At 32.2% G+C, this 27,833-nt stretch overlaps 2 protein-coding genes across 2 annotated transcripts; both read right to left on the bottom strand.

Annotated features, from left to right (window-relative positions):
• Window positions 1–5,915: 5,915 nt before the first annotated feature.
• On the bottom strand, window positions 5,916–13,408 carry LOC109546654 (AP-2 complex subunit mu). The gene is made up of 7 exons (XM_019917698.2): window positions 13,284–13,408; window positions 12,976–13,187; window positions 8,089–8,251; window positions 7,812–8,030; window positions 7,478–7,754; window positions 7,188–7,421; window positions 5,916–7,127 (listed from the first exon to the last, which is right to left on the bottom strand). Exons 2-7 carry the CDS (start codon window positions 13,150–13,152, stop codon window positions 6,881–6,883), a joined length of 1,317 nt encoding a protein of 438 aa, XP_019773257.1. The 5' UTR covers window positions 13,153–13,187; window positions 13,284–13,408; the 3' UTR covers window positions 5,916–6,880.
• Window positions 13,409–19,411: 6,003 nt separating this feature from the next.
• Window positions 19,412–27,330, bottom strand: LOC109546643. The gene is made up of 6 exons (XM_019917675.2): window positions 26,923–27,330; window positions 26,716–26,850; window positions 24,489–24,597; window positions 24,318–24,407; window positions 19,921–20,053; window positions 19,412–19,661 (listed from the first exon to the last, which is right to left on the bottom strand). The coding sequence occupies exons 1-6, from the start codon at window positions 27,207–27,209 to the stop codon at window positions 19,504–19,506; spliced, it is 912 nt and encodes a 303-aa protein (XP_019773234.1). The 5' UTR covers window positions 27,210–27,330; the 3' UTR covers window positions 19,412–19,503.
• Between the last annotated feature and the right edge of the window lie 503 nt (window positions 27,331–27,833).

Below are 27,833 nucleotides of genomic sequence, written 5' to 3'. Positions count from 1 at the left end.
TTTATTAAAAAGCTGAAACACAATTTACTTTATTTAGATTAAAAAACTTCAAAATCATTTTTTTCTCGAAAATGCCTGTAAGAGTTAAGAGCATTTTGGCAGCTTAAATGATTTATATCGTTCTTGCAAAGTAAGGTAACTTTAGTAAATTCCTATCGAATTTAATTTGTACGTTCAAACAAGACAATACTATCATGCATGTAGGATATAGAAATGTCTAACTTGACAATAAGTCGCATAATAATTAAACAATAAAACTAAGACAATAAGATTTGTACAATATTTTTTAACATATTTAATATTTATACACTCACATTTTATGTGTTGTAGTACATTATTATGTGTGTTTTTTCTAAAGCCTTTTAGAAGTGGAGGACAATACCTAAACTAATCCTGATAAGTTAAAGAGGACAGTAGTCTAGTTATAAAGGTTTTCTTATTTTATGACTAAAATATGAGGCCTTATATCCGTTTTGCATTATCATTAATCAAGCTTAGATCTATTTAACTAGAAGAGTTTGCTTATTTAAAGTGCAGTTATGATGCTTGAACCTTATCCATAATTTAATATACCGACGTTAGAAAACGTAGTTTTTATTATTTCTCTGACTGAAGAGTTTTCAATTGAAATAAGTACAGAAAAATGTTATTTGATTTACATAAATCAATAAATATAAATCCTTTAAAGGTTTTTTAAAAATGTAAATAGGGTTTGACTATTATTGTACTGATATTTCAAAACCATTTTCTTTCCTCAATGAAAATATCTGCGAAAAAAATGTTCACAATTTTTTCGGAAATATTAAAATTTATAGTGACTTAGAACGCATGTTTATTTTAGTCAATACGCTTCTTGGTCATAAAATAAGAAAATATGTTACTTGCTTTAGGGAGGTGACATTTAGGAACAGTCTGTACATTTTGAAGATGATGCTGAATTAATTTCAGTCTAATAATAATTACGTCACGCCATATAAAAGAAAATCAGAAAATTTACCGACTTACTTACAAATATCTTCCCTGCAAGCATTTTAAGAAATTACGCAATGTGTATAGTACGGATACTGAAATAAAATCATAAATAATGAAAGTTATTAATTTGAAATTCATTTAAATGTACTTGTGGAATATTTTTTTATTATTGCATTCGTTGAGCTTGTGGCAAAATGTACATTATTGTTGTTGATTTGTTGTTTAAAAAGAATTTAATTTATATTTTCTTTATTACGATGGTGCGAGGCAAAATAAGGGGTAAAGTCAAGGGAATGAGTCAGGAATGAAGATTTGTGATAACAAAAAACTTAGAAGATATATTGCAATACTTCTGTCGACTATTTTCGTTATGTCTAATAATGTATTCGTTTAAGAGTATGTGTAGTAATAATAAATAAACATAATTAAAGATAAGGAGATAAGGTAGGAAAATTTAAATAGTATTTAAAATTTGTTAAAGTACTTTATATGAAAAAACATTTCTAGTTTCTGTTCAATTTTTGGTTAATTTTCCAACGTTGAACCGAAACCTGCGATTACTGGTGAATCTAGAAAAACATATAATTGAAAAAACCTTATAAACAAAAACAGGCCTAAGAAAATATAAAACAGTTCGTTGAGTAATAGAGAAAATTACTACTACTTAAAAAACTCAGAAATTTTTAAACTAAATAAAATAAATTCTTGCAAAAATCAAGCTAAATAAGTTGCAGCTTTCATAAAGAAATTAATTAAAACATAAATTAATTAATTAATAATTTTATAATCGTATCTCCAATATTAAGATTTAATAAATTAGACAACTAGTTTTTATATAGAAAAAAACAGATATTTATTACGTGAGGAATGTAATTTTTTGAGTTTCTTTAACTGAATATTCCAGCTATAAAGAATTATTAAACATTAGGCAAATATCGTCTAAGAGTTTAACATTTCAAATACAATTTTACGGAAGTTAAAGGAACGCAATACTATTTCAAAACAAGTTGGTATATTGGAAGGTATATCGGACCAAACCAATCGACCAACTAGTTGCAATCATGAATATCATGAGAAAACATATCGCTAATGTTGCTAGTTACTAAGGAATTAGAATATGAAATGAACGAGAATGTATGTGTTAAATTAATATGCTCACAAGGTGATTTTCGGATTTGACCAAACGAGTAAAGGGTGGTAGATTTCAGCCTTAAAAGGACGCATTTAAAATAATTTAAGGTTTAAAGTGTGCAAAAATAGAACTTTGTCGGAGAAGCTTTTCTTAATTCGGCTGGTAAGTATCTGATCTTCGTTCAACTTAAAAGAGAAGAATTTGCCAGGAGATACTCAACACACTAAATGTACAAAACCCGTTATATTTACTGGTATTATTTTCGAGGTATAAGAATTATACAAGAGCGAAAAGTAAAATTGAGGAAATAATGATCAAAATATATGTGAATGTGAGTGTGTGTACATTTCATACAATGTTCGTCAAGAGTAGCTTTGATTCACTTATACGAGTCAATTTCAGATTTTTGTGTGCAAAATAAAAACTAGACTTCTCGAGTCACTAATACTTCCCCCAGTTAAAACAACGTTTATTTACGGAAAATTCACCCGTTATTTAATGGTTATTTAACTTTTCAATTATCACAAATCTTCTGCCTAAGCTCTGAGTTGATATTGAATATCTACAAAATTTGACTTACTTACCTATAACCATTTATATTTTAATTATACAGGGTTCTTAAAGCTGGTGATTTATGCACTGATTTAAACAAATCACGAGGCTTGAACCACCCTGTAACATAAAACCATCTACATAACTCTAATTAATTTCCGCCATAAATGATTTTATAAATATTGTTGTTTCCATGGCTTGTACGTTAGTTCTTAAAACGGTTAAATAGTGTTGGTATGACAATAATATAACAAACTTAAGCAATATGACAATAAAGAAGTATATTTGCAAAGCAGGCAACCGTCAATTGTTTCAATTTATTCAGAGAGCGAAAAATCGATGCAGCAATTAGTAGAAATAACTTTGATGCAATATGCTGATTGGTTTTAGTGTTTTCTTCAAAATGTAGTTATTATTTTTACATGTAATGAAAAATTGAAAATGGTGTCCACTCTTTAGTCATCGCTCTGTATATACGTAAAATACTTATATCTTTAAATTTATAAAATCTTGCTGTTATTTTAAATTGTGTAAATAAACATACTTTTATGTAAAAGTTAATATTTTATTGACCTACTAATGAATAATAATTATTAATGCGATTGTATCAAAATCGTAAACTATTTTCATCAATGGAAGTTTAAATTAAATAAGAATAAAAATTAGCTTTAAATTAATAATTGTTTCCTGTACTTATGACTGAGCAATCAGTCAACGAAAGTTTTCCAAGTTTAAATTAGCTGGATTGGAACTTACATACAGGGTTTTCAATAAATCTTCCGACAAACTTTTTTTTTGCATCAAAACAAGCATTTTGACTGCAGAAACAAATGCCCGAATACGCGTCCGTTTTAAAATACAGGGGAATGAACTTGTACGATTTTATTTTATTTTTTCCTCTAGCAAATGTCTTCTTTCTTCTGTCTCTCTAACAATTACATGAAATGTGTTAAGTCATTCCTCTGCAAATAAACCGAAAACCGTACCAGAGATAAAATAAATGCAAGGAAGAAGATATTGTCGAAATTAGACAAATCATTAGAATTTTAAAAAATCGTCAATGCCAATAGGAAAAAAACTGAAATCGAACAGAATAGCAATACTATGAGTCATCCAAAGGGCCAGCGAAATAGATTATATCATTATGTGAGTTCTGTAGCTCGGTAGTTGTTTTTTATGTGATAAACTCCTTAATTTCGCATGAGTTTGGTTCAGTCTATTATGGGCAAGGGATTAGTCGTCGGGTCTTTATTCAAAAACGGGATAAAAGTACCAATTTAGAGTCATTTAGGCACGAACGGTCCACTATCTGTCCTGTTAATTACTGAGTGTAATCCACATTTATTTTTAACTTTGTGTGGATTCTCATTGTGCGCTCGTGTAGTGTGTGATTTTTGAGATTTAAGGGATAGACAATGGATAATCCGGCGTCAGTTTGCAAAAAGCAGGTCAGAAGGATTATTAATCTATAAACCCTAACTTGAACTGAGTTGAGTTTTCAGGAAAAAAACTTTTATTCAGTTTTCTATTTCTTTTTCTTTCCAATCAAATCACTGGGTTCAGTCGAAAACCCAGTTTATGTAATAATACAGATTTTTTTAGGTGGTATCTACAATGAAGCATTCGGTAAGTTTATATTACTTTTACCGTGAGTGATCCTGGCCAACCCATTTTAATTTTCCGCCGTTTTTCAAAAAACGTTTTTTTTTACCAGCAACAACGTGTTGGGAAAGTAACACCTTGCTATTTGATATCTGACAAAGGTAAATATGGATCGTTTAACTGTCGAAGAACGCGTAAAATTTATTAAATGTTACTATAAATATGGTGATTCGGCTGTATCAACGTTTAGGGCTTTACGAGTAGATTACGGTCGACATAATCCACCCACAGAGCAATCAATTTCGAACACGGTGGAAAAATTTTAAGAGACTGGATCGGTTACTAATATTGTAAGGCCTGTGCATCATCGCAACATTCGTTCAGCTGGAAATCTCGCTGTGGTTGCTCAAAGTGTGGAGGAAGACCCAAATTCGTCGATTCCCCGACGTCCTCAACATTTGGGCTTGTCTTACGGATCATTGTGGCGAATTTTACAATTGGATTTGAAGCTCCATTCGTACAAAGTCTAACTGACTCAAGAACTTAAGCTTCAAGGGTTTAGGGTTCTGCTGTGAATTACACTTTTTAATCTCGTGTTAGAAAGATTGCGTCGTTATAGACTTTTTCTCTGTTAATTACACGCCAACACTCCAATTTAAACGGATTTTGAATTTGCAATAGGGATCGTTCGATGTAAAGAACCCGAAATATTTTGCTCTTGTTTTAAACAAATTACTGTTGAACTTTTTCTTAGTGGCGCTTCTTCCAAAAATGCCGTTTTCAACAAATTTTGGAGGCGCGAAAGTTCACGGTTCTTACTTGTTCACTAGGTACTGTTAATAATCTTCTAGAAATTTTGGAAAAAAAATTCCAATATTTTCTCTAACTCTATTATCCCCTAAAAGAAATGAAGCCAATTTTTAATCACTCTGTATGTATACAGAGTGATTAAATGACAGTTAATATAGTTCTCCATTAATAACTAAAACGAAGACATTTAATGTCTATAATTTTCGATTTGAACCTCTAGGGCAGTTTTGATAAATCAATTGCCACAAGTTACGCCATTGCCTTGGAACAGTTGTCTTTTTTTCATATATTGCACAATATATAATATTTTCATACAACGCAAACATATCTAACATTGTGATAAAAATAATGCATACTTTTTTTCTCCTAACTTTGCGACGTTATGTAAAGGAAGTGGTTAAAAATAATACAACAAATACTTTCTCTAATCGTACGTCGCTTTATTGTGCATATTATATAATTGATAACAGATAAAATATTATTTAAATAAAAAAAAAACCTGGTATGGTTACCAGATACATACCCAATGGATGTTACTTCTCATCCTTGCTTCGTTTCAGTTTGACGTTTGTTGTATCCTATTTTCTCCTTTCGTTAGACAATGTGCAGTACTTTTAAGTAATATTACTTAACTCATTACTAACTTCAACTTTTCTAATAACTTGCTTCATTCACAACTTCCTCTACCGACGACGAATATAATTCTTTTAAAATACTTTGATGTTTAATTTTTTTACTTTCTGTTTTTGGTATTGTACCCGCTTGAGTGTACTTTACAAATTACAAGAGAACAGACTCAGTTTTGAACGATGGCAAATGGGTGTGGATAAGAGTAAAACTACTGATAATATTTTTATTGTATATATTAAGTTATGCTAGACTTGAAATTTGCAATTAAACGAGAATTGCGGAAAGCTGAAACACTTTCGTCTGCTGGTTGGTGAAACAATTTTTTTACAAATAATTCCACAAATATGCAAATACAATTAATATATCTACTGATTTCCAATTAGCATAATGTATCGGATTTTGTCACACAATGCCGCTTGTTGGGGTCTTTGTATTGCGACAATAATGCGCAAAATTATTTAATAATTTTCGATATATACGTGACAACAAAAGTTTCAATAATTACTTATCATAAAGGTATGCATACAGATGACTTATTCGTAAAACAAATGAATGGCTTTAGTGTGTTACACCAGTATACATTAATTGAAATACTTGAAACTTCGCAAACGCACACAACAATACAAATAAATACAAAAAATAAATCCAAGGGTATAACTGAGCGTCATAAAGTAAGACTTTAGAACAAATGACTGCAAGGACAATGAACATATGTTACTTTATATACAGGGTGGACCGTTTACTTTATGCCACATCTTGTCGAAGAATCTTCATAAATCACGAAAACTACCGTAACAACGCGAATTGAATTATTTCAATTTTTGAATCATGTAGGAAAAAAAGTAATATATTTCAAACATCAAGTGCCAACATTTCACATCCGGTTGGGTCTCGTTATATGGTGTTTCATATTGAAACAACACATTTAAATTATTCAAAGACAAAGCTCGTAAGATATCGGGAATTTCACTCTTGGTTTTTTTAACTGTTGCCGCTGCTTTAGATCCAAATTAAATATAAAATAAAAACAAATTTTAGATAACACATCGGTTTGGGATCAGAAGGGAGCCTAGGATAAAGTACCTTGCCTGTATATGCATACCAGTAAGGTATTTATTATGGACTAACAATACAGAGTATTTCTACTTGATACGACACGTCTACCTTTCAAGCCTATTCGAGTTAGCATCTGGTTTCATACAGTCCACTTCTACCAATGTACCTCACCCATTTAATAACATCATGGTCGGAATAATTCAATTTAGGTTCAAATACTTTTAGATACCTCACCTTAAAGCCCGATGGGGCGAACGGAACCTCGAAATTCATTGAAATAGGAGGACGCGTCCATTTTTTCTTCGTGTCGGTTTCTAACAGTTCAATTTCCGCAGAGAGCTGAGTTTCCTTCATTCCTGCCATACGTTTGATTCTGAAAATTAGTAATCGAATTACTATACGTATGTTTTAGCTTCTTCGCGAGCACACTTACTTCCAGACAATAGCATTTTCAGATGCTTTATATTTGGCTTTGCCCTTCAGGCAAATTAGCTGAACGCCGGAAGTGTTCAAAGGAGTAGGAATTTTCACTTCAATTTTCTGCCCCAACAATGAAGGTTTAAAGTTAGTTTTCAAAACAACTTTAACTTCCATTTTTGTGCGACCAACTTCTCTAACAAGCGGTATCACTCTGAATGGAAGAGATATATCTTTGGTAGTGCGATATCTGTAAATAAATAAAATCCTTAGATAACATGTGTCTATTAAAGCACCATAAACCACCTCATAAGTTCAAACTCCCCATCTGGAGGAATAAAACTAATGGAATGCTCGGTTTCAAACTTGCTCAGCTTAACACATTGATGGAATTGGCAATCGTCAATAACCACTACGGGTTTACCGGATCTGGCTGGATCGGAATCCGTCGTAGTGCCAATTCCTCCTTTGCCTTTAGCTTCCATGACAATTTTATCATTGATTCCGAACTTGCATTCTGGCATACCAGACAGATATGATTTCATTACTACTTTTCCTGCCACATGAGCAGAAAGAACTTGACCTAAAGTAATAATAAATCAGTACTTTACCAGATAATTCTTCACTGCTACCTCAATACCTTGCGGAGACATTAGCAAATTAACATACTCCAACACGTCCAAGAATAACTCATTACGACGGTATTTGATACCTTCACGTCGCCAACCAATTTGCCCAGTTACTTGAGATGTGATTTGAGCTTGCTCCTCTTTGGTAGCAGACTTGATGCCTTGCTGAGTAATGAACGTTTTTAAAACGCCCGTATCGGAGTTTTGCGGATATCCAAAATCAAGTATTTCTACAAACCGAGTCGCAAATGTTTCTGATAGAAAAAATACTCAAACCGACAAACTTACCGTCTAATAGTTCGTAAATTAGAACAAAGTTATTCTTAATGTTCTCTTCGGATATCTTGCCAAAATAGGACTGCATAACTTCAATGATTTTAAGCAGGAATTCGAATACCATGGCGGCATTTACATTCTGTTTGGTCACGGCAGCGATCCAAATATTTGCTCGCTGTTAAAATTGCAACTGTTAATTAACGTAGAAATTTATATAGTTTATATTTTATAGCCGATTGTATTTGTTCTCTTTTGGTTAACATTCACTTTTTCCTGTTATATGATTTTATAATTTAACGCAATTAAGTTATATGCGTTTTAGAATTTTTATTGTATTCTTTCACTTCCTCAGTTCTCAATATACATAAATTTCTCAATTTGTATGGCAGAAATCAAAATATTAGGTTTTCCAGGCAATAATATTCATCAGCTTATAAAAGTACCTGAATGCTTTTTACAGCCATCCCCTTGTCGAAATTTAAAAAAATGCACGGTACCGCACAATAATGCGCAATCATTGTAAGAAATAATTGATTTTATAAATATACAGACTTTGCCTCACAACAATAACTACAAGCAAACTTATGGAAAAATTATGAGAGTGAAAAATTTAAAATAAAACAGTATTAAATTATATTTTGTGTACGAAGCGTACATTTCCAGGTATGAGCAATTAAGCAAAAAAATAATCAGGAAATACCTGAATTGAATTTGAACCATTTCCTTATACAGGGTATACATAATCAAAATAATACTGAAACATATTTTGCGACTCATTTGTCATTGATGAAGAAACTGAGTTCATCCGCTTGGGGTAAATGGTGAATTATTGAGTGTCAAGTTACAAAAACTGCCAGAACTTTTTATTTTGTTGCAGGAGTCTATTTTTTTTTTCAGTTGATGCTAGAGCCTCAATCAATGAATAGGATCTAACTTTAAAATCTTTAACTAGTTTCAGCATTTTTTTGGCTATTTGCAAAATCTGGTAGCATTAATACTTTTTGCAAAAAAATTACGTCTCTTTTCCTGCTATTTATCAATTTTAGGAATTAACTGCAAATATAGTAAGCGACAATGATCCTTCATAATAAATTAATAAATTAATTGTCACCCGTTTTATAATTATTAACTGTCCGGCATGGGGCAAGTCATTGCCGGGCTTGCTTTGGAAGAGTTTTCATCCGAATAGCGTTCTTCAAAAATCCCACCAAAAAAAGCGAGTTTTTAGCAAAATAGCACTTTTCCGATATTACAAAAAGTTATTTTATGTTTTGTTAATGGAAAATATTAATTAGTGACTAAAATTGTTAATTGGTAAGAAAACAGATCATTTTTTGCCCAAAAACAATGAAGCTACCAGATTTTAGAAAGAGTATAAAAATGTCAAACAAGACTTATGCCCGGTTTCTCAACATTTGCCCTTATTGGTTCCATAACTATGTAGTGGATAAAGTTATAAGACCGATAAAAATTTATGGGTTTCCGAACGGTGACAGACAAAGTTATATCGAGCTCATAACAATCCGTTGGATAAGTACCTTTTTAATTCGACCGACAGAGGGAACTGCTTAATAGGGTATGTTCCATTTTTGACTGGTAGTACGGAAGGTGCGAAATACCGGTAAAAAAGAAGCGGATAGCCACAAAAAAAACGCATTTTGATTGGTCGGTAAACATATGGTTTGAAGATGTTTCAAAAAACAGCCACAGATTTGAAGTAAAAGCTCTCGGGTTTTTATCTGAATTCAGCATAACTGTTCACTAACGGACAATGAATTCCTTCTCACAGTATATGTTTTAAGGTAGTTCCCAATAAGGTCCAATAATACACTGAAACAGTGTTTCGTTAAACGAAACCTGTCGCGAAATTCAGAATCCATATTTGTTTATTTGGTCCTCTCGTTCAAGATACCGTCTTGGCCGTTCAATATAACTTAGAAGTTCAATAATTTCATCATCAGAAGATGAACTCGAATTATCCATTTTAAATAATTATAATAAATTTTTATACGTTAAACGAAACAAAACTGTTATGCAATGCTGTTATGTAAAAAGAATAGGATATGTTAGGTTAGAATCGCTCTGTTGTAAAAATAAAAACAAACCCTACACGCTTGCGTCAGACGTTATGAAGCCGATATCCATCCATCTTCGAGTAGATATCTATTCGATAACTTATGGAACCAATAAGCTTTAAACAGACGTTGAGAAACCCAACAGACGTGATTTTGGTATTTTATGAGACTCATAAGCGTATGTAACAAATATGTTGGAGTTCGGAAACTGGGCATTAGTGCATCAACTTAAGAAATAATCCAGCTATTCCAGCTATTGAATAAAAAGTTCTGGTAGTTTCTGTATCAGATATCAAGACACTCAAGAATTTAACACAAGCACTCGGTTTCTTCATCAAAATATGACTCTTACATAAGAACATATTCACAGTGAGTTTCATTAAAATCCATCGTATCATTCTGCCGATTTAAAAAAATATTGTCTTCTTTCGAGCCAAAGAATGTCGCAATACCCTTTTGATCATGTGCTTACGGAACATCGTGTATATTGGCACATAATTATGGGACATCTTACATATTGTGAAATATACATTTTAATGGTATTGGCAAAGTGTTGCAAAAATCCCCATATTATTGCATCCAGATAAAAAAAATTAGTTCAAAAATATACACTTAGCCTGCTTGGACAAATATCTTAATTTTGCTTGATTAATATTGTTTTAATATTTGATCATTGCTTTATCATTATTCAGGAAACTCAGCACTGAAGTAAGAAAGCTCGTATATTTGATACATTTAGTTAAATAACGTCTATTTAAAATAGTACACAATCAAAATCATGGGAACCTGGAAATAAATTATTATTAATAACAAAAAATCGGCAACGTATAATTAACTTTATATTTTTAAAATACTCTTCAACCCAAGACTCATAATTTCGCTTTAGAAATACGATAATTTGTTTATTAAATTTGAGCTTACGCAAGATACCGATCACTTATTATTCATGTTTAATACGTTAGTCTTAAGAAACCAGAATCTTTTCTACTTACGAACTCTAATCTTGCACCTTCCGAAGAACTGGAAAATTATTGAGCAGGTTCACTACTTTTTATGTTTCACTACATTTATATTTCTTTCTCAAAATTTCAACTCGTATCGTTCAAAAGGTTTGAAAGATATGGGTTTAACAGATTATCAAGAAAAGCTTAAATTAAACCTGCTTTCAATAGAGTATAAAAAAGCACATACTCTAATACAGTAGTTTTTTAACCTTTTAAGTCGCGACCCAAATTTGAGAAATATGTTCATTTCGCGACCCAAAAAAAGTCAAAATTTTTTCATTGTTTTATTTTAGATCGTATTTTTAAAAAATCTTCAATCCTACGGTGATGAATTTTTTTAACTTACAAATTTTTAATTTATTTTTTAATATTAAAGATAAACAAAAGTACTTCTCGATCCAAGAAAAATTGGATTAATAATTAAGTGTTTTTAATAATTTCTATTGACCAAATTAAAATATATTTATAACTTTTTGAAAATAATTGACATTTTAACATATTCCTAAAAAAAAAGAAACATAAATACATATGTTAAGTCTTTTAAATGTTAATTGCAAGTCATACAGTTTTAATGAGAACCTTGTGCTTGAATACATTTTGAAAGATCTTCAAACCTCGGTTGAATGCTTGTCAAGGAGCACCTTATATCTATTTCAGGATTTAACTTGTTCCGGCAATGGTTTTTGATTACACACAGAGCGGAAAAACCAGCCTTACACATATATGTTGTGCTATGTGTGTGTGTGCGTGTGTATACTCATAATTAGGGAATAACTGGTATTAGGGAATAACTCTTCTGGGAGGTGTTGGTATTTCTTATTATTTGGTGTATTACTAACTTTTTTGGTTCGACTTAGCGCGACCCAAAATTGGGTCGCGACCCACAGGTTAAGAACCGCTGCTCCAATACAATAAAATCTGAAATTCATACACTTTAGAAAAATCCCTATTTAATTTAATCACACTAAGTGGGTAAAAGGTTATTGGTTGGTGGTGATTGAACCCCCGTTGTAACATCTAATTTGAAAATTAGAGCAAAGTGTTACATACAAAAGTTGTAGTTATTAATTGTAATATTAATTAATCTAGTTTATTTTAAGATAGGTGATCCTATTTAAAAAAATTATATCATTCCATTTAAAAAAGGGTAAATTTAGTATGTCCCTTGAATTGGAGACACCTTGTATCAATTATTACTAATCTTAAAAGAAACTAGACGTTAATATCTACAACTTTTGTATTAAACATTTTTCTCTAATTTCCAAATTAGATGTTAAAACGGGGTGGCCAAAGTTCAATCAATAACCCTGTACAATCGATATGTATTCTACTTCTTGAGAGAAAGAAAGTTGTTTTCCAATTGGAAATAATTCGTTTCAAATGTTGTAGCTGTAGATTCAAAATCAGAAAATGTGTAACTTATTTTTAATTAAATTAAACTTAACTTAAGAAGTAGTAAAGTAGGTAGTATGAGTGGTAAAGTAAAAAGTAAATAATTTTTCATACAACTTCGCTATTAATAAATAATTTTTCCAGAACATTGGGCAAGCCGAATATATGACTTTATAAGTTGATAATATAATAAACTGTAAAAATTGTGAAAACACTTTGAGTAAATCAGACTTATCTGCATGCAATGACTTGTCAAAGGGCAACTTTTGGATATAAAGTGATATAACACGGTGTGACTGTGATATGACTTTTTGAAATAAAATTATTGAACTTATTTCATTGTCTGAATGATTAGTTTGTCATTACAATAACCATCTTCATGCTGGGATGTGATTGTTACTTGCTATCTTACAGGGTATATAACATACCTTTATATGAAAAAATGAGGTGCGAGCTATATTGGTAACTGGAGACCTAACTTGCTGCCTTGCATGAATAACATTTACTCGAAAGGCATCCACAGCATTCCTCCCTATGTCATCCCGATATACTCTTGATATCAGGACTTCGCCCTTATGGTTATATACAAATAAACCACCAATCATGTTGACTGGGGCCCAACCACCTACTTTCCAAAAACCTTTAAAACGGTATTTCAAATTAAACTAATTCAACATAAACAAATAGACACTAGCTTTTGGTATTTTCAGCATCAAAGTGTACACCCTGAACTTACTTTATATGAATCTAAAGGCTCATTTATGTAAAGTAGATCGAAACAGGGAACCTTTTAATGATTATAAATGTTCTTCATCCACCCACTTTACTTGTCAACACAGATATGGAACGTCATCAGTTCAAAACTGTTTGGCTTGTCAAAACATCGGCAACCATTGTTATCCTGTGTTAGTGAATAAGGAAGAAAGAGATGCAGCGCGAGAGTGTGCACTGTATCCATTTGTCTCATTTGGCGGCGCCGCGCAATGGTCCAACAATATTAAATTGACACTGCTTTTTGTTAAATCGTTATAGTAACCATACACACTATTTATATACAGGGTATCCTAGAATAACGGCGATGTATTTTGGAAAGTGACTCTAAGAAATTAAAATATAAAAAGGTTTTGAACATATTGATAGAATCAAAATTATGAAATTCAGTCGTCTCAAATAAGTGAAAATAAACTTTTTGTGTTAATAATTCCAACAGGAGTTATATTAATGTTAATTTTTCGAGTGGTTTTCAAAACTACGTTTGCTTTAGGTACATATGTGTGTTTGAGGAAAGATCAAAAGTGGTGTAATTACTTCAAGACATTTATCTAAATTGTAGATTTTTAACACAAAAAAGCAAAGGTTTCCTTATTTGGATTCAAACTAATTGATTTATTGCTAAAAATATATTTGTAGTAAAAACAACCATCCGACAACCCTTCCAACCAACTACTATACGAACGCACAAACATGACAAAAATTTCGGAAAGACTAATAACACTTACAGACCAAATCGACAAACAACCCCCACAACTGGACCATACTGAATCTCCTTTGCCTCACAACACTCCACTCACACAAACACTCCCGTTTTCGTTCCCCAACAGATACTTTACTAGAACACCTACAAACGCAACTGAACTAAGGACTCGAATATGTTTGTTTTGTAAGCCAAGAATTTTATTTTTTTTTTACTTTTTTTATAGCTGATTAATTTATACGAGTGTTAGGAATAGGAATCAATTTTAGAATAAGCTAGGCTAAGACACATATGTACTAAACAAGGGCAGAAAGACCGATTGGGTCGATAGCGTTTTTCTGTACGAAATAAAGATTATATATATAGATATATATAGATATTTATTCTACCAGATAACAGATAGTGTGCCAAAAAAATGAGGGTGGTAGAACCTACATTAACACGAAGCTCAATTGAAAATCCAATATTTCTTTAAAAAGTTCGTAAACCCGAGTTTCTTTTATTTGAATCGGTTAAAGAGTGTTGTGAAATATGTTAGTCATAGACACTTTTCCATTTACAAATTTTCGACATGAATCAAATTGTGACTATTTCTCGAAATAATCCATTATTTCTACACATTTTCCTAACACGGTAGATACCTTCAAGTATAATTTTTCCACAAATAGATGTTCAGTGATTAATTTCGCTACGGGAAGCACTCAATAATTGCACCTTGATGCAATCTAAGCAACGAAATCTCAATTTCATTCTACTGGAGCGTATAATTGAAAATTCATCTAAAAATTCATCTAACAGATTGCAGACAGCGAAATACGTTCGTAATTTTCTTAATTACGATAGCAAACTGTGCCAGTTTTACAGTTTAGTCAGCAAATGTATTTATATATTTCAAAAAATGTCAATTAATAAAACTTGGATCAGTAACATGAAAATAAACCGTGCAACCTATTAAATAAGTAATAAAAAAAAATAAATATGTACAATTCATTAACATTTGCCTTAAAATAACTTACAGATCTCTAATATTAAATGGTGAGTACCTATCTAAATAAAAAACGATATTGCGCTTAGATTATAAACGATCTGCATATGCAAGTTTCAAATGATATAGAATATAACACATGCCAAAAAAATTATATTAAAAAAATATATACAGGATGTTTTTTTAGTGCGAGAGAGTCCATTATTTCCGTTGGTGTTGAACTTCCGAAAAATAGTTTCATATAAAAGTTGTTGACGCACAAATTGCGCATATTTTAAAAATATCTTATATGATACAGAGTGTCTCAGAAAAGCGAGTCAAGATCACAGTGTATTTTTTTAAATAGAACTACCCATTTTTCATTAGCTCATGGAATGCAGCTTGAAACACTGCATATACACGTTAAATTGTTTTTCTACTTGCAGCTTAAAACAGCAAAAGCTCTGACTACTTCAGCTTGCAGTGTTGAGCTGAAATTTTCTACATTTTTTGGGGCAAATAAATTATTGCTCGTTTATGCTAGTTTGGGTTAGTTTATTAGTAATATGTTTACTGAGTGATTATTATTTTGCCATTTTTTAAGATCTTTACATGTGTAAATTTGGATAAATAGATAGATAGATAAACAGCAACAAAATATTTTTTTAAGAAAAAATCTTTGAAAAACACCTTTTAGTGTATCAGTTCATTTCCACGAAATTATAACATTTTCACAAAAAGTGCATTGGATTCAATAGATTTTTCTCCAAAGGTCTAATGTTTTGTTTCATCAGTGGCATGCGTTTGAGCATTGGTTTTAAAAATTTTTACATAATGCTTTAATATCCCGGTATCTACAATATCTCAAACACATTGTGCCCAAAATTTAACACATCCTAAATAGTTTCTAATAAATTTTGAATGCAATTATTTCATCAGTCGGTGATCCGATTATCATAGCGAATCATAGCTCCATTTTCAGACAAATTTTAAATTATAAGATAAGCAAAAAGAAAATTAAACAAACAGGGTGTTCTTGATCACGGCATAAATATTTCTGCGTGCAATATGGCGTAGCTCAAAGAGACAAAAAGTATACAATGTTATTTATAGCCTCATGTCTTCTGAGTAGTTTGAATCTTAAGTCATCTATTTATTTTGAGCCATTCGATAAATATTCATTTCTTTATGACCGGTCACGTACTCCATTCCATTATGACCATACAGCTTTAAGCTTGTAATAAAGTTTTGTTTGTACATTTATACGTAATAAAAAAAAATCCCTCAACTGGCTCCAAATAAACAGGGGATTGACAATATAAATTAAAATTACTCAGAAGACATGAAACTCGAACACCGACCTTTTTAGTCTGAGCTACCCGATTTTGCTCGCAGACGGATACTTTGACCAAGAAAACATGCAACTATTTAAACACGCTGTAGAATATATTTATTACATTTTTTGCTGATCTTGTAACTGAATTTTGTTCAAAGTATAGAAGTATTAGGGAGTATTTAAGCAATGCGTTAAATTTCCGGTGCATGGTATTTGCATATCATTAAGAAGCAAATGTTAAAATTATTATTAAAAGAATATTCCCATATGCGTACAGAATTTTTTTAGGTATTTCAAACTTGAAATAAATAAACAATTGTCAAAACATCCAGCCCACTTTTCGGATTCAGCAATTTACTATTAGTCATACATGAAATGATTGAAGATCTTGCAAAATAAAGTTGCTTAGCAATAAATTTCTAAGTTTATAAACGTGGTCTATCCAACCCGGTAGTTAGATGGGTAGGGCATCAAATAATTCATGAAATTAATATAAGGATGCTATTAATATCCAGACAAGGCTTGACGTTGTTTAGACGCAGTACTATGAAATATTATAGAATAACTTATGTTTGTTGCGCCGAACAAAATGCATAGTTCTGGAACAATAGCAAAGGTATGTTTGCTAATCGGTTTCAAGGAAGATTGCTAAAGCGTTCAGCTATTAGAATTGCAAATTTCACTACTGGTGTTATAATAATTTCTAGTTGATTTTCTATTTAGAAATTTAAATAAACTTGAGCAAATGTTCATTTAGGAAAACTTTATTTGAGCCAGCTGAAAACGAAATATGGAATTCGATATTTAAAATGATAGCTAAAAATACTTTAGCATTTTTACGGTATGGAGAGTGAAAGCTCCATTTCTTCGTCGGATGTCGGTTTCTACCATGTTGGGTTACGTGCGGTTCTTCTCAAAAAGCACCTTCAAGCTCAAATAAAATAATTTTTTAAAGTCTTAAGATGTTTGGAGGTGGTACACTAATATATTTTAGTGGTTTCTTTATAAAGATAATATTGTCTGACAATCAGATTATATTTTATTTAACTTATGGCCGTTAAACCAACTTTAATTGATAAAGAAATTCTTACATTATCATTTGTAAATATCTTTGCGCAATTATCCTATCTACAGACCATATGCATCTAATCTAGTGTACAAAATACGAACTTTTCTCACCATTATTTGACATGCACAAAATTAATTGGTAAAAGTATTTTCTGGAACTTTTCCATTGTATTTATGTTGATGTTCTGTTCTTGTTCATATCATTTTTCCAGTTGGGACAGTTTCTACAAGACTAGAAAATTACTATATACTTTTACCAATTATTCTTTTTGCTATTTATTATCTTTGTTTCTCTTAAAATTTGAGAAATGGACAAAGTCAAGCAGTAAAAATGAGATAAAACAGAGATAAGATAAGGTTATACATATATGTATATATATATACATATACATATGTGTCTACTTAAGTTCGCACCATATGGAAAACTTTGTTATTATAAATTTTACGAAAAACAGTTATTCTTCATCAGAAAAATGTTCTGCTTGGTCCAAAATCTTAAATGCAACCATTAGATATTACATTTTTTTGAATCGTATACGAGGCCAGAAAATCTGAATTTGGCTCAAGAATAAAGTAAAAAAATGTTGGAAGGCGGAAAGAGTGGTTAATGAAGCTTTGAAGTAAGAAATATAAAAAGACGTTCCCTTCTAAAACCCGAATAAAAGCAGGTTTCTTATAGGGTTTCTGTAATATTAAGTTCCAAAATACCCTTTGCAAATGTCACTTTTTGCAATAAAATTAAAATTTCCTACCAACCATAAGAACAAATGATTGATCACAGGGAATCAAATCATTGCAAAATTAATACAGAATTGCGAAATGAAGAGAACATATTGATTTGATATTTAAAAAACAGGTCCTCAGTTGATTTTGGTAGGACTCCTTTTAGGAGTCTTTTCTAAGAATATTTGAATCTTTTACCCATCGCTAACCGTTTAGATGCAAACAAAGAAGTTTATACTAATGGGACACCCTGTATATAGGTTGATCCAAAGATGAGATGAAAAATGAAATATTAATTTCTTTTATATGAAGGTATACGAGTATATTTCCTGCAGTGTTTTAAATTGACGCCCGCTCACCAACTATCTTATGTTCCTTAATTAATTGTTATAGATAATTATCATTAAATGTGTTATTTCTGCTGCTGTAACTCAAGTAGCTATTCATATCGCTCCTTTTTCGTTGATACTCGTGTATTGAAAACCAATTTATTACGCAATTTTTGTAAATTCTGTTAATGTATCCCAAATGCACTTCCCCAAAAACCACTCGTTTGGCATACATAAACATAAGTTTTATCCATCCATGTAAGTGAAATGCGAGCCTGATTTGGACTGTGAATGAAATTACTTCAGCAACAATGTTGCTGATAAATGTTACTGCAAAATAAGTGTAAAAAACTGCCATGCAACCAGAATATGTAGGTGGCAAGACGGTGCCATGCAGTGGTGGCGAAGCTACATATTCATTACATTACAACAAAAAATACGTTTTCCTCAAATTTTTCATTGAAATATTGATAGCCCACAAATATATTTATTGTAATAATGTTAAATTGTTTGATTGGTGTTCTGAATATTCTCAGTGGAAAGTTGGATATTCTGGATATTAGCCCGGGAATATTTGGAGCTCTTAGCTTTACCACTTTGCGAACATTTAGCAATCATTTACTACAAACGTATTAAACATATTGTCAAACAATTTCAGTTTATTCTTAAGCCACCTTTGATTTGTTGGATATTAATTATTAAATAAATGCGACAAAATCCGATACGCACCTGACAGGATTCCTATATTCTCAATTCTACATTGACCGTGGGTTTGGATTAAACCGCCCATATGCTTCTTTCATCCCATCTTAACTAAGTCGAAAAATTAAATCTTAATAAATCAAAACCACTGAGTTTCAGAGAACTGCTGAAATCACGTAAAGCATCTACACGCATCCGTGCATTGGCTTGATCTTTCGTAGAAATACATCAATTTTACTTAGTTAGAAAATAAATTGCAGCATAAAAGTACGGCAAGACACAAATATTTATTTAGTTCCATTGTTTTACACTTTTTCCTTAAGAGTTTCTAAACGAATTTTTTCCTATTACAATTAAACGTTAGTCTCTTTCCACTGGTTTAGCCAATTCTAAAATTCTCGGTGTTGGTTTGTATTTCAAAGCATTTTTCGAAATGGCCCACGGATCAACGTCTTCATCTTCCTTGGATTTTTCACTGCTTTTCTTCGGTTGTGCCATCGCTTCGATTCGCGGAGATGCTGAAATAATTTTATAAGGAGGGTGCTAGTTAGAATGTATTGACCTAAATTTGCTTTAAGAGAAAAGTAACTGAAGTGGGTAAGATTTTCATACTCTTTTACAGTAAGTCGAAAAGTTGTGTTGTACTGAAATTTCGTAAAAGTATTGTTAATAAGCCATTAGTGAGTGGGTGAACTTATGTGTGTCTTATCAGGCAGAAATCGACTTGTATAACAGTGACGCTGTTTACGTATTCTTTTTTCTCGTGAAGATTAGTACCTTTGTATCGTAGAGCACTTCTTCGTACTTTCCCTGGTTCAAGAGGTGGAGGCAAGTTTAACAACCTGGCAGGCAGTTTTGACAGCTTCAGAATGTTTTCTGTAGGTTCGTAAGTTAAGGCAAGGGGGTTAATCTAAAAAATATTATCTCATTATAAATAGAACCAATTATATGAGAATTGAAAATGTATGGAACGCTGATTTTGATTATATTTAGGTATTGAACTTTTTACATGTCAAAAGTATGAACTCTTTTCTGCATCAGTTCGTTTGCGCTTTGGATTTTTGTGCTACAAGCTATTAAACGTATATTTTATATTATAATTCGCCATTAAACGTATATTTCATTCCAGAAATTGAAAGTTTAAATAACGTGATCGATTTCTTTATGCTGCTGAATAGACGCTGAAATAGTAGAATTTTTTCTGGGTGGTTCTATGACTGATTTTAATTAATTTGGGAACAGACAGTACTGTAGAAGGACTCGCTCGGTTTCATCCAATTTCATCAATTTGGGCAAATAAAGAGCAAACTTCTATGTGTTTCTTCTTCTTGAAATACCTATAGTTCCTAATATTGGCAATGATCCTGGATCTGATGACTTTGTCCACGGCTACGTTAAATAGTTCGGTAGTAGTTTTTGGGAACGACGTTCTTAAGTTTTTAAGCCATGATATTCTCCTTCTTCCTGGTGGTCTTCTGCCATAAACTTTCCTTTGGAGGACGGATTTTAAAAGTTGATATTTGCTTTCGTTCCTCATAATATGTCCGAGGCAGTCAAGTTTTCTTCTCTTAATGGGGTTCATTACTTCCAAGTCCTTCCTCATTGTGTTCATCACTGCTCTGTTGGCCACTCTGTCCGCCCATGACATTCTCAGCATCCTCCTGAAAAGCCCCATTTCGAAGGCTTCGAGTTTTTTTTTTGCGTTGCCTCGGTTAATATCCATGACCATCACATAGAAAAGGTTTGGGACAATACAGCATTGGAGGAGTCTGATTTTGATTTCGATGTGGAGGTTGTGACTTTTAAACAGTTTAGCCATTTGGTTGAAGGCAATCCCTGCTTTCTCTATTCTATACCTGATCTCCTGTGAGTGGTCCCAATTAACATTGATCATGATTTCCAAATAAGTGAACTGTGTTACTCTGACTATTGGTCTTCTGTTAATCGTTAAGTGATACCTTCCACCAATTGCTCTACTGATTACCACGCATTTGGTTTCACTAATGTTAATTTCTCAGCCATAATTACTGCTGATGTCCTTTATTCAGTTCATTAGTTCTTGTAAGTTGTTCATGTTGCCATTAAAAACCACAGTATCATCTGCGGAGCGGATGTTGTTCATTCGTTATCCATTCAGCAGAATTCGGTATTCTCGCGGGCCTCTTTAAAGATTTCCTCCGAGTAGATATTAAGTATGAGCGATGTCAGGATATTAGTTGGGCCTGCCTACCTCCTCGAAGAATGTTGACTGTGTCGGTGTGGTCTTCCATATTATTTTTAATAGTCGCTGATAGATTCAGTAAAGGTTTCGGGGGATCCTTATATCGTTATCATCCATCCCGGTACCTATTCATCGAGACGTCCATAATCTTTTCGTGCTTTATCCTATCGAACGCCGCCTGGTAGTCCATAAACCAAAATATAATAGTTAATATCCCTACAGCGCTGGAACAATACTTGTTGACAGAAAAGTGCATCTCTTGTACCCATGCCCTTCATAAATCCAAACTGTGTATGTGACACCATTTCCTCGCAGATCTTAAAGATTCTTTGATGAACGATTTTGAGGAAGAGCTTTAGCATGTGACTCATAAGACTATTTTAAGTTTTGTAGTCACCACACGTCTTGGCTCCCTGTCTCTTTGGTAACATTAAAAATTCAGAGATTTATTTCTTGTAGATGTTATTGAACATGTCAGTCCGGAATAGCTTGACTCGTCGTCAAGAAGCCTGAAGAAGCGATTGTACTCCATCCGACCCTGGAGCAGTTCCCCCTTAGAGTACCAATGGTAGCTTAATTCTTTAATATCTTCTCTATCCACAATCAGCTGTCCTGCATTATCTACAAGTTTTTCCACATGTTTCCTTTTGAACTTTTCTGTAACTTTTCTGTATCTTTGACATTAGCTGTTGTATCTGTCATTGATGTCCGTCTTTACGTGGTTTCTTATTGCGTCGTTCTTAAATTTCCTTAGATTATATTTTGCTTGTTTTGTTTTATGTTTAATCTCAAAAGCGGTTTGTGGTCCGACTGTACTTGGGCATGTTGTCACGCTTGCAAAGCTGTTTCTATATCTTCGATATATATATATATATATAAATAATCTTTATTTCCTACAGAAAAAGGCTATCGATGATCGGTCTTTCTGCCCTATATCTTCGATTTATTAATATATAATCTATCTGGCTTCGGATAGTATGGTTTTTTTCGTCGTCTCTGGGAGAAGTCCAGGTGTATAGTCATCTGCCTGGTAGCTCATAGAAGGTGTTTGTTATTACTAAGTAATGTTCGGATGCAAATACACTGAAAGTTTATCCCTCATGTTTCTAACGCCAACTCCGTAAGGTCCAATGTGTTGCCCTTCTCTTTTTTGCCTATTTTGGCGTTGAAGTCACCCATTGATATAAGGATTTCTTGATTAGAGAGTTTCTTTATAGGATCCTTATTCTGAGAGTAAAATTATTCTACTTTCTCTTTATGGTGATTAGTGGTAGGCGCATATACTGTGGTGTATTATGTTGGTGTTCACTCGTGACGTATTCAATGGTAGGAGCATGACTCTTTCGTTGATAGGCACAAAATTAGTGACGTGTCCAGCAACATTCTTTCTGATAATCAGTCCCACTCCGTGCTCGTACCTTCTTATTAGTTGTTCCGCAATAGTATACTCTATAACCCTCCATTTCGCAGTAACTGGAGCCGCACCAACTCATCTCGCTCACTTCCATGATATATATATTCAATCTCCACATCACCAACAGCGCATTCTGAACTTTAGCAGCTCGCGCCATTGTCTTCACATTTCATGTACACATTTTCTTAATTTGCTTTGTTTGCAGTTTCCTGTTATTCATGTTTTCATTCTTATTTGTTCCCCCGGAGATCCGATCGGGGAGCTTGAAACTGCGCACTCATTTAATAAGGACATATTCATGATGTTGTACGAAGGAACAAAGAAAACATTTAAGGTGGTTTCCTCATGGGGAGAATATAGGAAAATGATGTATGGGTTTTGGTTAGGATATAAGGATAGGACATGGAAAACCTCCCGGTTTATGTCTGGCAGATTTCTCAAAGCTCGCGTTGACAGGGTCGCATCCTATGTGTTTACAGTTAAAAATTCTATAATGGTGCTGATCTTAAATCGTTATATCAGCATAGGAAAAAATTTGACACTATTCACTAAAATGTTTGTAAATAGCTAATTATTATATGAATGCACGATTGGTAGACTTCCACATAGCTGGAACAAAGCATTTTTTACCAAACTTTTTAATTTCAAATAAACAAATTTATCAATTATGCAAAACTTTCATTAAATATTTTAATAAAATCTTAAAGTTTTTACATTATATAGTTTGCGACATTTAGCAGCCCTATTCTGCACTCTGAATGATCTGCGTCACGAATCAATTTCGGTTAAAATTTAGTTCCAGGTTCAGAATGAATATTCAACAATTGATAAAGCATATTCGTCTCGTGTGTGGAGGCGTCAATGAAATAAAACTACAGAATGCGAATATACATTATAAAATTACTTAAATGTTAAAAAAATTTAATTCTATAACTAACCTTTTTGAAATTTGAGTTGAAACACAAAACTGAAACCTTGTTGGCCGAGAAAGCTAAGTTTAAGCAAGCAAATACGCAATTCACCATTTATTAAATGTTCTAAGAATGAATTGAATGCTGTTTAAAAGGCAACCATTTATATTTTTTTAGTATTACTGAGCTCAAACACCAGCGCTGCGAAATATAAAACGTAAAAAGGGTCTTTTTGATTAATTAAATTAGTAGAAGGAAAGTCTTTTGTTGCTTCTTCTGAGCTCTCATTATCAGGAAACTTAACTTGCCGTTTTCTTAGGCAATCTTAGGCAAATGTTATGTGTTGTGAAGTAATGGAAATTTGAACATTATTTATTAACGTTAATATTAAGGTTCTAAAATATTTGTGAATAAAACTGTCTCACATTTTCCTGAATTGTAGTTTGATTTACCAATAAGCTAGATTGTTACATTTTGTAAATGTCAAATTTTGAAATTGTTTCCTAAATTTTTGGCACTGAAAACTGCAAATATTGCTTGCAATTTTAGCAAATTGTTGTCCAGAAACAAAGCGTATGTTACAGGCTGAGGGCGATTGCAAATAAAAATCGACTTAATTTGAACTTACCTCAAGACTTTTGGGAGGTTCTAGGTGACTAGGTTTAGGTGACGCGAGTTCATCAAGCCGATCAAAATTTGAAAATACCTTCGAAGGCTTCTGAAAACCATAAAACTGTATTAATATAAGGCTGTTATACAAATAAGTGACAACAAACTACATATAAATTCAATAACTAACCTTGGCAGGCTCTGGTTGAAAGACCGGCTTTGGTTTAGCCAAGTTATCAATTATTGTCTGGTCTACTACGGGCTTTTTGCTTTTCGTTTTCCTTTTTTGTCGAAGTTGTCTTAAATTAAGTATCAAAATATCAGTAGTTATATTTGATAAATAGAAGGTTTTGGGGATTAGTGTTTTGTGTTGTTAAGAAAAATACTTGTCAGTTTTGTATGAAATTTTCGTAAAATCTATTTCTCAATTCTTGGTTTATCTCGAATTTCTTTCTAAGAAACCTAAATCATTCCGCATGCGAATATGACTGAACACTAGTCTATCTGATTATTTTACTTCGACATTGTAACTAATTTGTGGTGAATTTTTAATCTAACTATTAACATAGCAGTCAACTCAGAAGTTATGTTGAGAACATGCTTCTTTCGCTCTTTAAAAATAGCAATGCTCCTATTCAGAGTAGCCTTCCATTTTATAACCAATCAATATTTTGATTTTATTGATTTCATTATACGTAGGACAGTAGCAAATTTAACAATGTGCGTTTGTCATATTTAGCCCGAAATACTAATAAAAATTTGAAAATTTTCGCTATCTGACAAAACGTCGTCACTTAAATAATTAGATTCTTTGTTGTTAAAGTATTTAAGTTACTTATTGAATGAAAATAAAATTCCTTAGTGGAGTCTGCAATTAGCTAATCAAAAGGTTGAAACAGTCTTTAGGTGCCTCTTTTTTTGGATTGGGATTTCTTTAGAAAACTATACATTAACGATTAAAATATGAGGTTGTTAGGAGTTAGATTGATTTATAAGTTCTATTGAAATGTATGTATATAAAATGTGCCAAAAAGACCATAGTGAATACAATTCCTATAGTAATGTGCTGGTTAAGAGCTTTCCATCGAGTGACAAATACATATTTCGAACGACATCCCTCATAACCCTCGTACCCTACATATCCTAAATTTAAATCCCATTGAACTCGGATGAACTTGAGATTTTTCTGATGAATGTTTCAATTATGTTGATTATATGTCGATCATATCCGTCAGAATTATTTTAGATTGATTTTATGTTGAAAACGCACTTACATAGTAAAATCTTCAAAATTGTTTGACTTGTTAAGAGGGCAAACTATTCTAAGTATAAGAAAGAAAGCCATATGCCTAATAATCTATGTGTAAACGATACGGAACAATAGTTGATCACTTGGCCTCCTGATACAGCCTATAATAATTTATTAATATAATCTAATTTAATTTTGATTTTACAGCTTAATATTGTGAATCTGTAGTACAAGTCATTTTTGTCGATTAAACCATTTTTGTTTCTAAATTATCAATACATACAGCATAAGGAAATGTAAACTTGCACATAAACAATGTGTCGCAAATGCAATATTTCCGCTAAAGTACTATGTGTTTGTCCATTTGTTGAAATAGTAAGTTGCAAACCTTCTGAAATAATATGTATTTTCAAAATACAACAAAATGAAAGCACCTACTAACTTCAAATGACGAAAGTAACTTGTAGAAATATCGAAGAAAATCAAGATGTAATACATTTTTAGGAAATGTTTTGTACCGTTTTGAATGTACTGAAATTGATAATAATAATGAAAAATAAGTATTTCTCTTTCGTTCACTCAATGCCAAAATTATTTACTCATTGGCTCTGAGAAAATTTCTTCTTTCACCGCTTTCTAGCAATTCATGAAGCATTGTGAGGTGTGATCAGTTTTCTTAAAATTTCAGCTAATAAGTCTTGTTGTCGCTGTATTAAATTTAATTTCTGAATAGCCCCTGAATAGAAATATCAATTTGGATTTGAAAGGCGTCTAAACTGCTTAAGTCAGAAAGTAAAAATGTAATTTTTTAAATTCTATTAAGTGCTTTCCACGAAAAAAAAATTTATGTACAAATGCATATTTTAAATATGTAAATAATCAATATAAGATTAATCCGAATATATTAATATAACATTCTGGAGCAAACGATTACGCCCTTTGTCTAAATTTTTCGCTCAAATTGTTTTATAAATTAGCCTCAACTTTTTATATTTCTCTTAAATCTGCTCTTTAATTTTGTAAATATGACTATGATTATGAATATTTATCACCTGTCCATACAGATTGTCTCAGAACTAAAAGAATACTAAGTAACTTCTATTAATGGATAATCATGTGGGTGCGTATGACCAATGTGTTCGTCGTCCAATAAAAATTGATTAGTCACCTGAGTTTTCGGTCTCGTTCCTTTTTCTTGTAATAATTGTAAATGGAATCCCATGCTTTGCCTATATTTTTGTTGTACTTCTTCATTATGCTTCTGGTGTGACCGCCATATAATCTCCGATTAACGTACAGGTTCCTAAAATATTTACAATTCATAATATGTAACTTTGAAATTATTCTAGATTTTTTTTAACTGGAAAGTACTTACAGTAGCTTAGGCTTCGCCAGTTGATCGGCATAAAATTTAATTTCATCGCTCAGCTTTGGTGGAAGTTTGGATGGAGGAATTTCTCCTTCAGGTTTGGATTGGTACTTATGACGTTGTATTTTGGGTTTTGCAAGTTGTTCCAATCTCCAATTGTACTTGTACTTGTTCAAAATGGCTAACAGTTTACGTGGGATGGTGGGTTCGAAGGGTTCTGCTGGGGGTGGGCCTGATGGCAGTACCGTAATATCGACGTGAACGCATTCTGTCTGAGGAGGTGGACATTGCATTTTGAGAGTTGATTATTAATTATTAATTTTTATTTATGTATGAATGGGGCGAATGTACTGGGGATTTTGAGTATGTGAACGAAAATTTTGATGACAATTGACAATGAAAGTGAATTTCAGTAAGGTACTTCTGGTTAAACAATATATTGAAAGGTAGCTTTATTACTAGCTATCAAATACGAAGGGGACTTACTTATTCTATTATGAGTGTAATAGACTAGTAAATCGTCTGAAGATGAGGAATGGTTTCTGAGATCAAAATATTACCATATATATAATATATAAATAATCTTTACTTCCTATAGAAAAAGGCTATCGACCCAATCGGTCTTTCTGCCCTTGAGTAGTACATATATGTCTTAGCTTAGCTTATTCTAAAATTAAGTCCTATTCCTAACACTGGTATAATTCAATCAGTAACAAAAAAAAATAAAAAATTTTTGCCCCACAAAACAAACAGGTCTTAGTCGTTAGTTCAGTTGCGTTTGTAGGTGTTCTAGTAAAGTATCTGTTGGGGTACGAAAACGGTTTTGCCCGTCTTGTTAGGCAAAGGGGATTCAGTATGGTCCAGTTGTGAGGGTTGTTTGTCCATTTTGTCTGTAAGTGTATTAGTCTTTCCGAAAT

This window comes from Dendroctonus ponderosae, unplaced genomic scaffold (assembly GCF_020466585.1).
Source record: "Dendroctonus ponderosae isolate FM_Combo_2020 unplaced genomic scaffold, Dpon_F_20191213v2 Dpon_F_20191213_5, whole genome shotgun sequence".
Taxonomy (NCBI): Eukaryota; Metazoa; Arthropoda; class Insecta; order Coleoptera; family Curculionidae; genus Dendroctonus; species Dendroctonus ponderosae.
This window is presented reverse-complemented; position numbering and strand designations above follow the sequence as displayed.

What these genes read in the sequence shown, in the direction of transcription:
- LOC109546654 (XM_019917698.2), bottom strand. Translation starts at nt 13,152, where the DNA reads ATGATTGGTGGTTTATTTGTATATAACCATAAGGGCGAAGTCCTGATA. An exon ending in TTTGCTAATGTCTCCGCAAG is followed by an intron (nt 7,755 to 7,811) that starts GTATTGAGGTAG and finishes TTATTACTTTAG; the next exon opens with GTCAAGTTCTTTCTGCTCAT. An exon ending in GGGGAGTTTGAACTTATGAG is followed by an intron (nt 7,422 to 7,477) that starts GTGGTTTATGGT and finishes ATTTATTTACAG; the next exon opens with ATATCGCACTACCAAAGATA.
- LOC109546643 (XM_019917675.2), bottom strand. Translation starts at nt 27,209, where the DNA reads ATGCAATGTCCACCTCCTCAGACAGAATGCGTTCACGTCGATATTACG. An exon ending in GAACGAGACCGAAAACTCAG is followed by an intron (nt 24,598 to 26,715) that starts GTGACTAATCAA and finishes ACTTAATTTAAG; the next exon opens with ACAACTTCGACAAAAAAGGA. An exon ending in AACCTCCCAAAAGTCTTGAG is followed by an intron (nt 20,054 to 24,317) that starts GTAAGTTCAAAT and finishes AATATTTTTTAG; the next exon opens with ATTAACCCCCTTGCCTTAAC.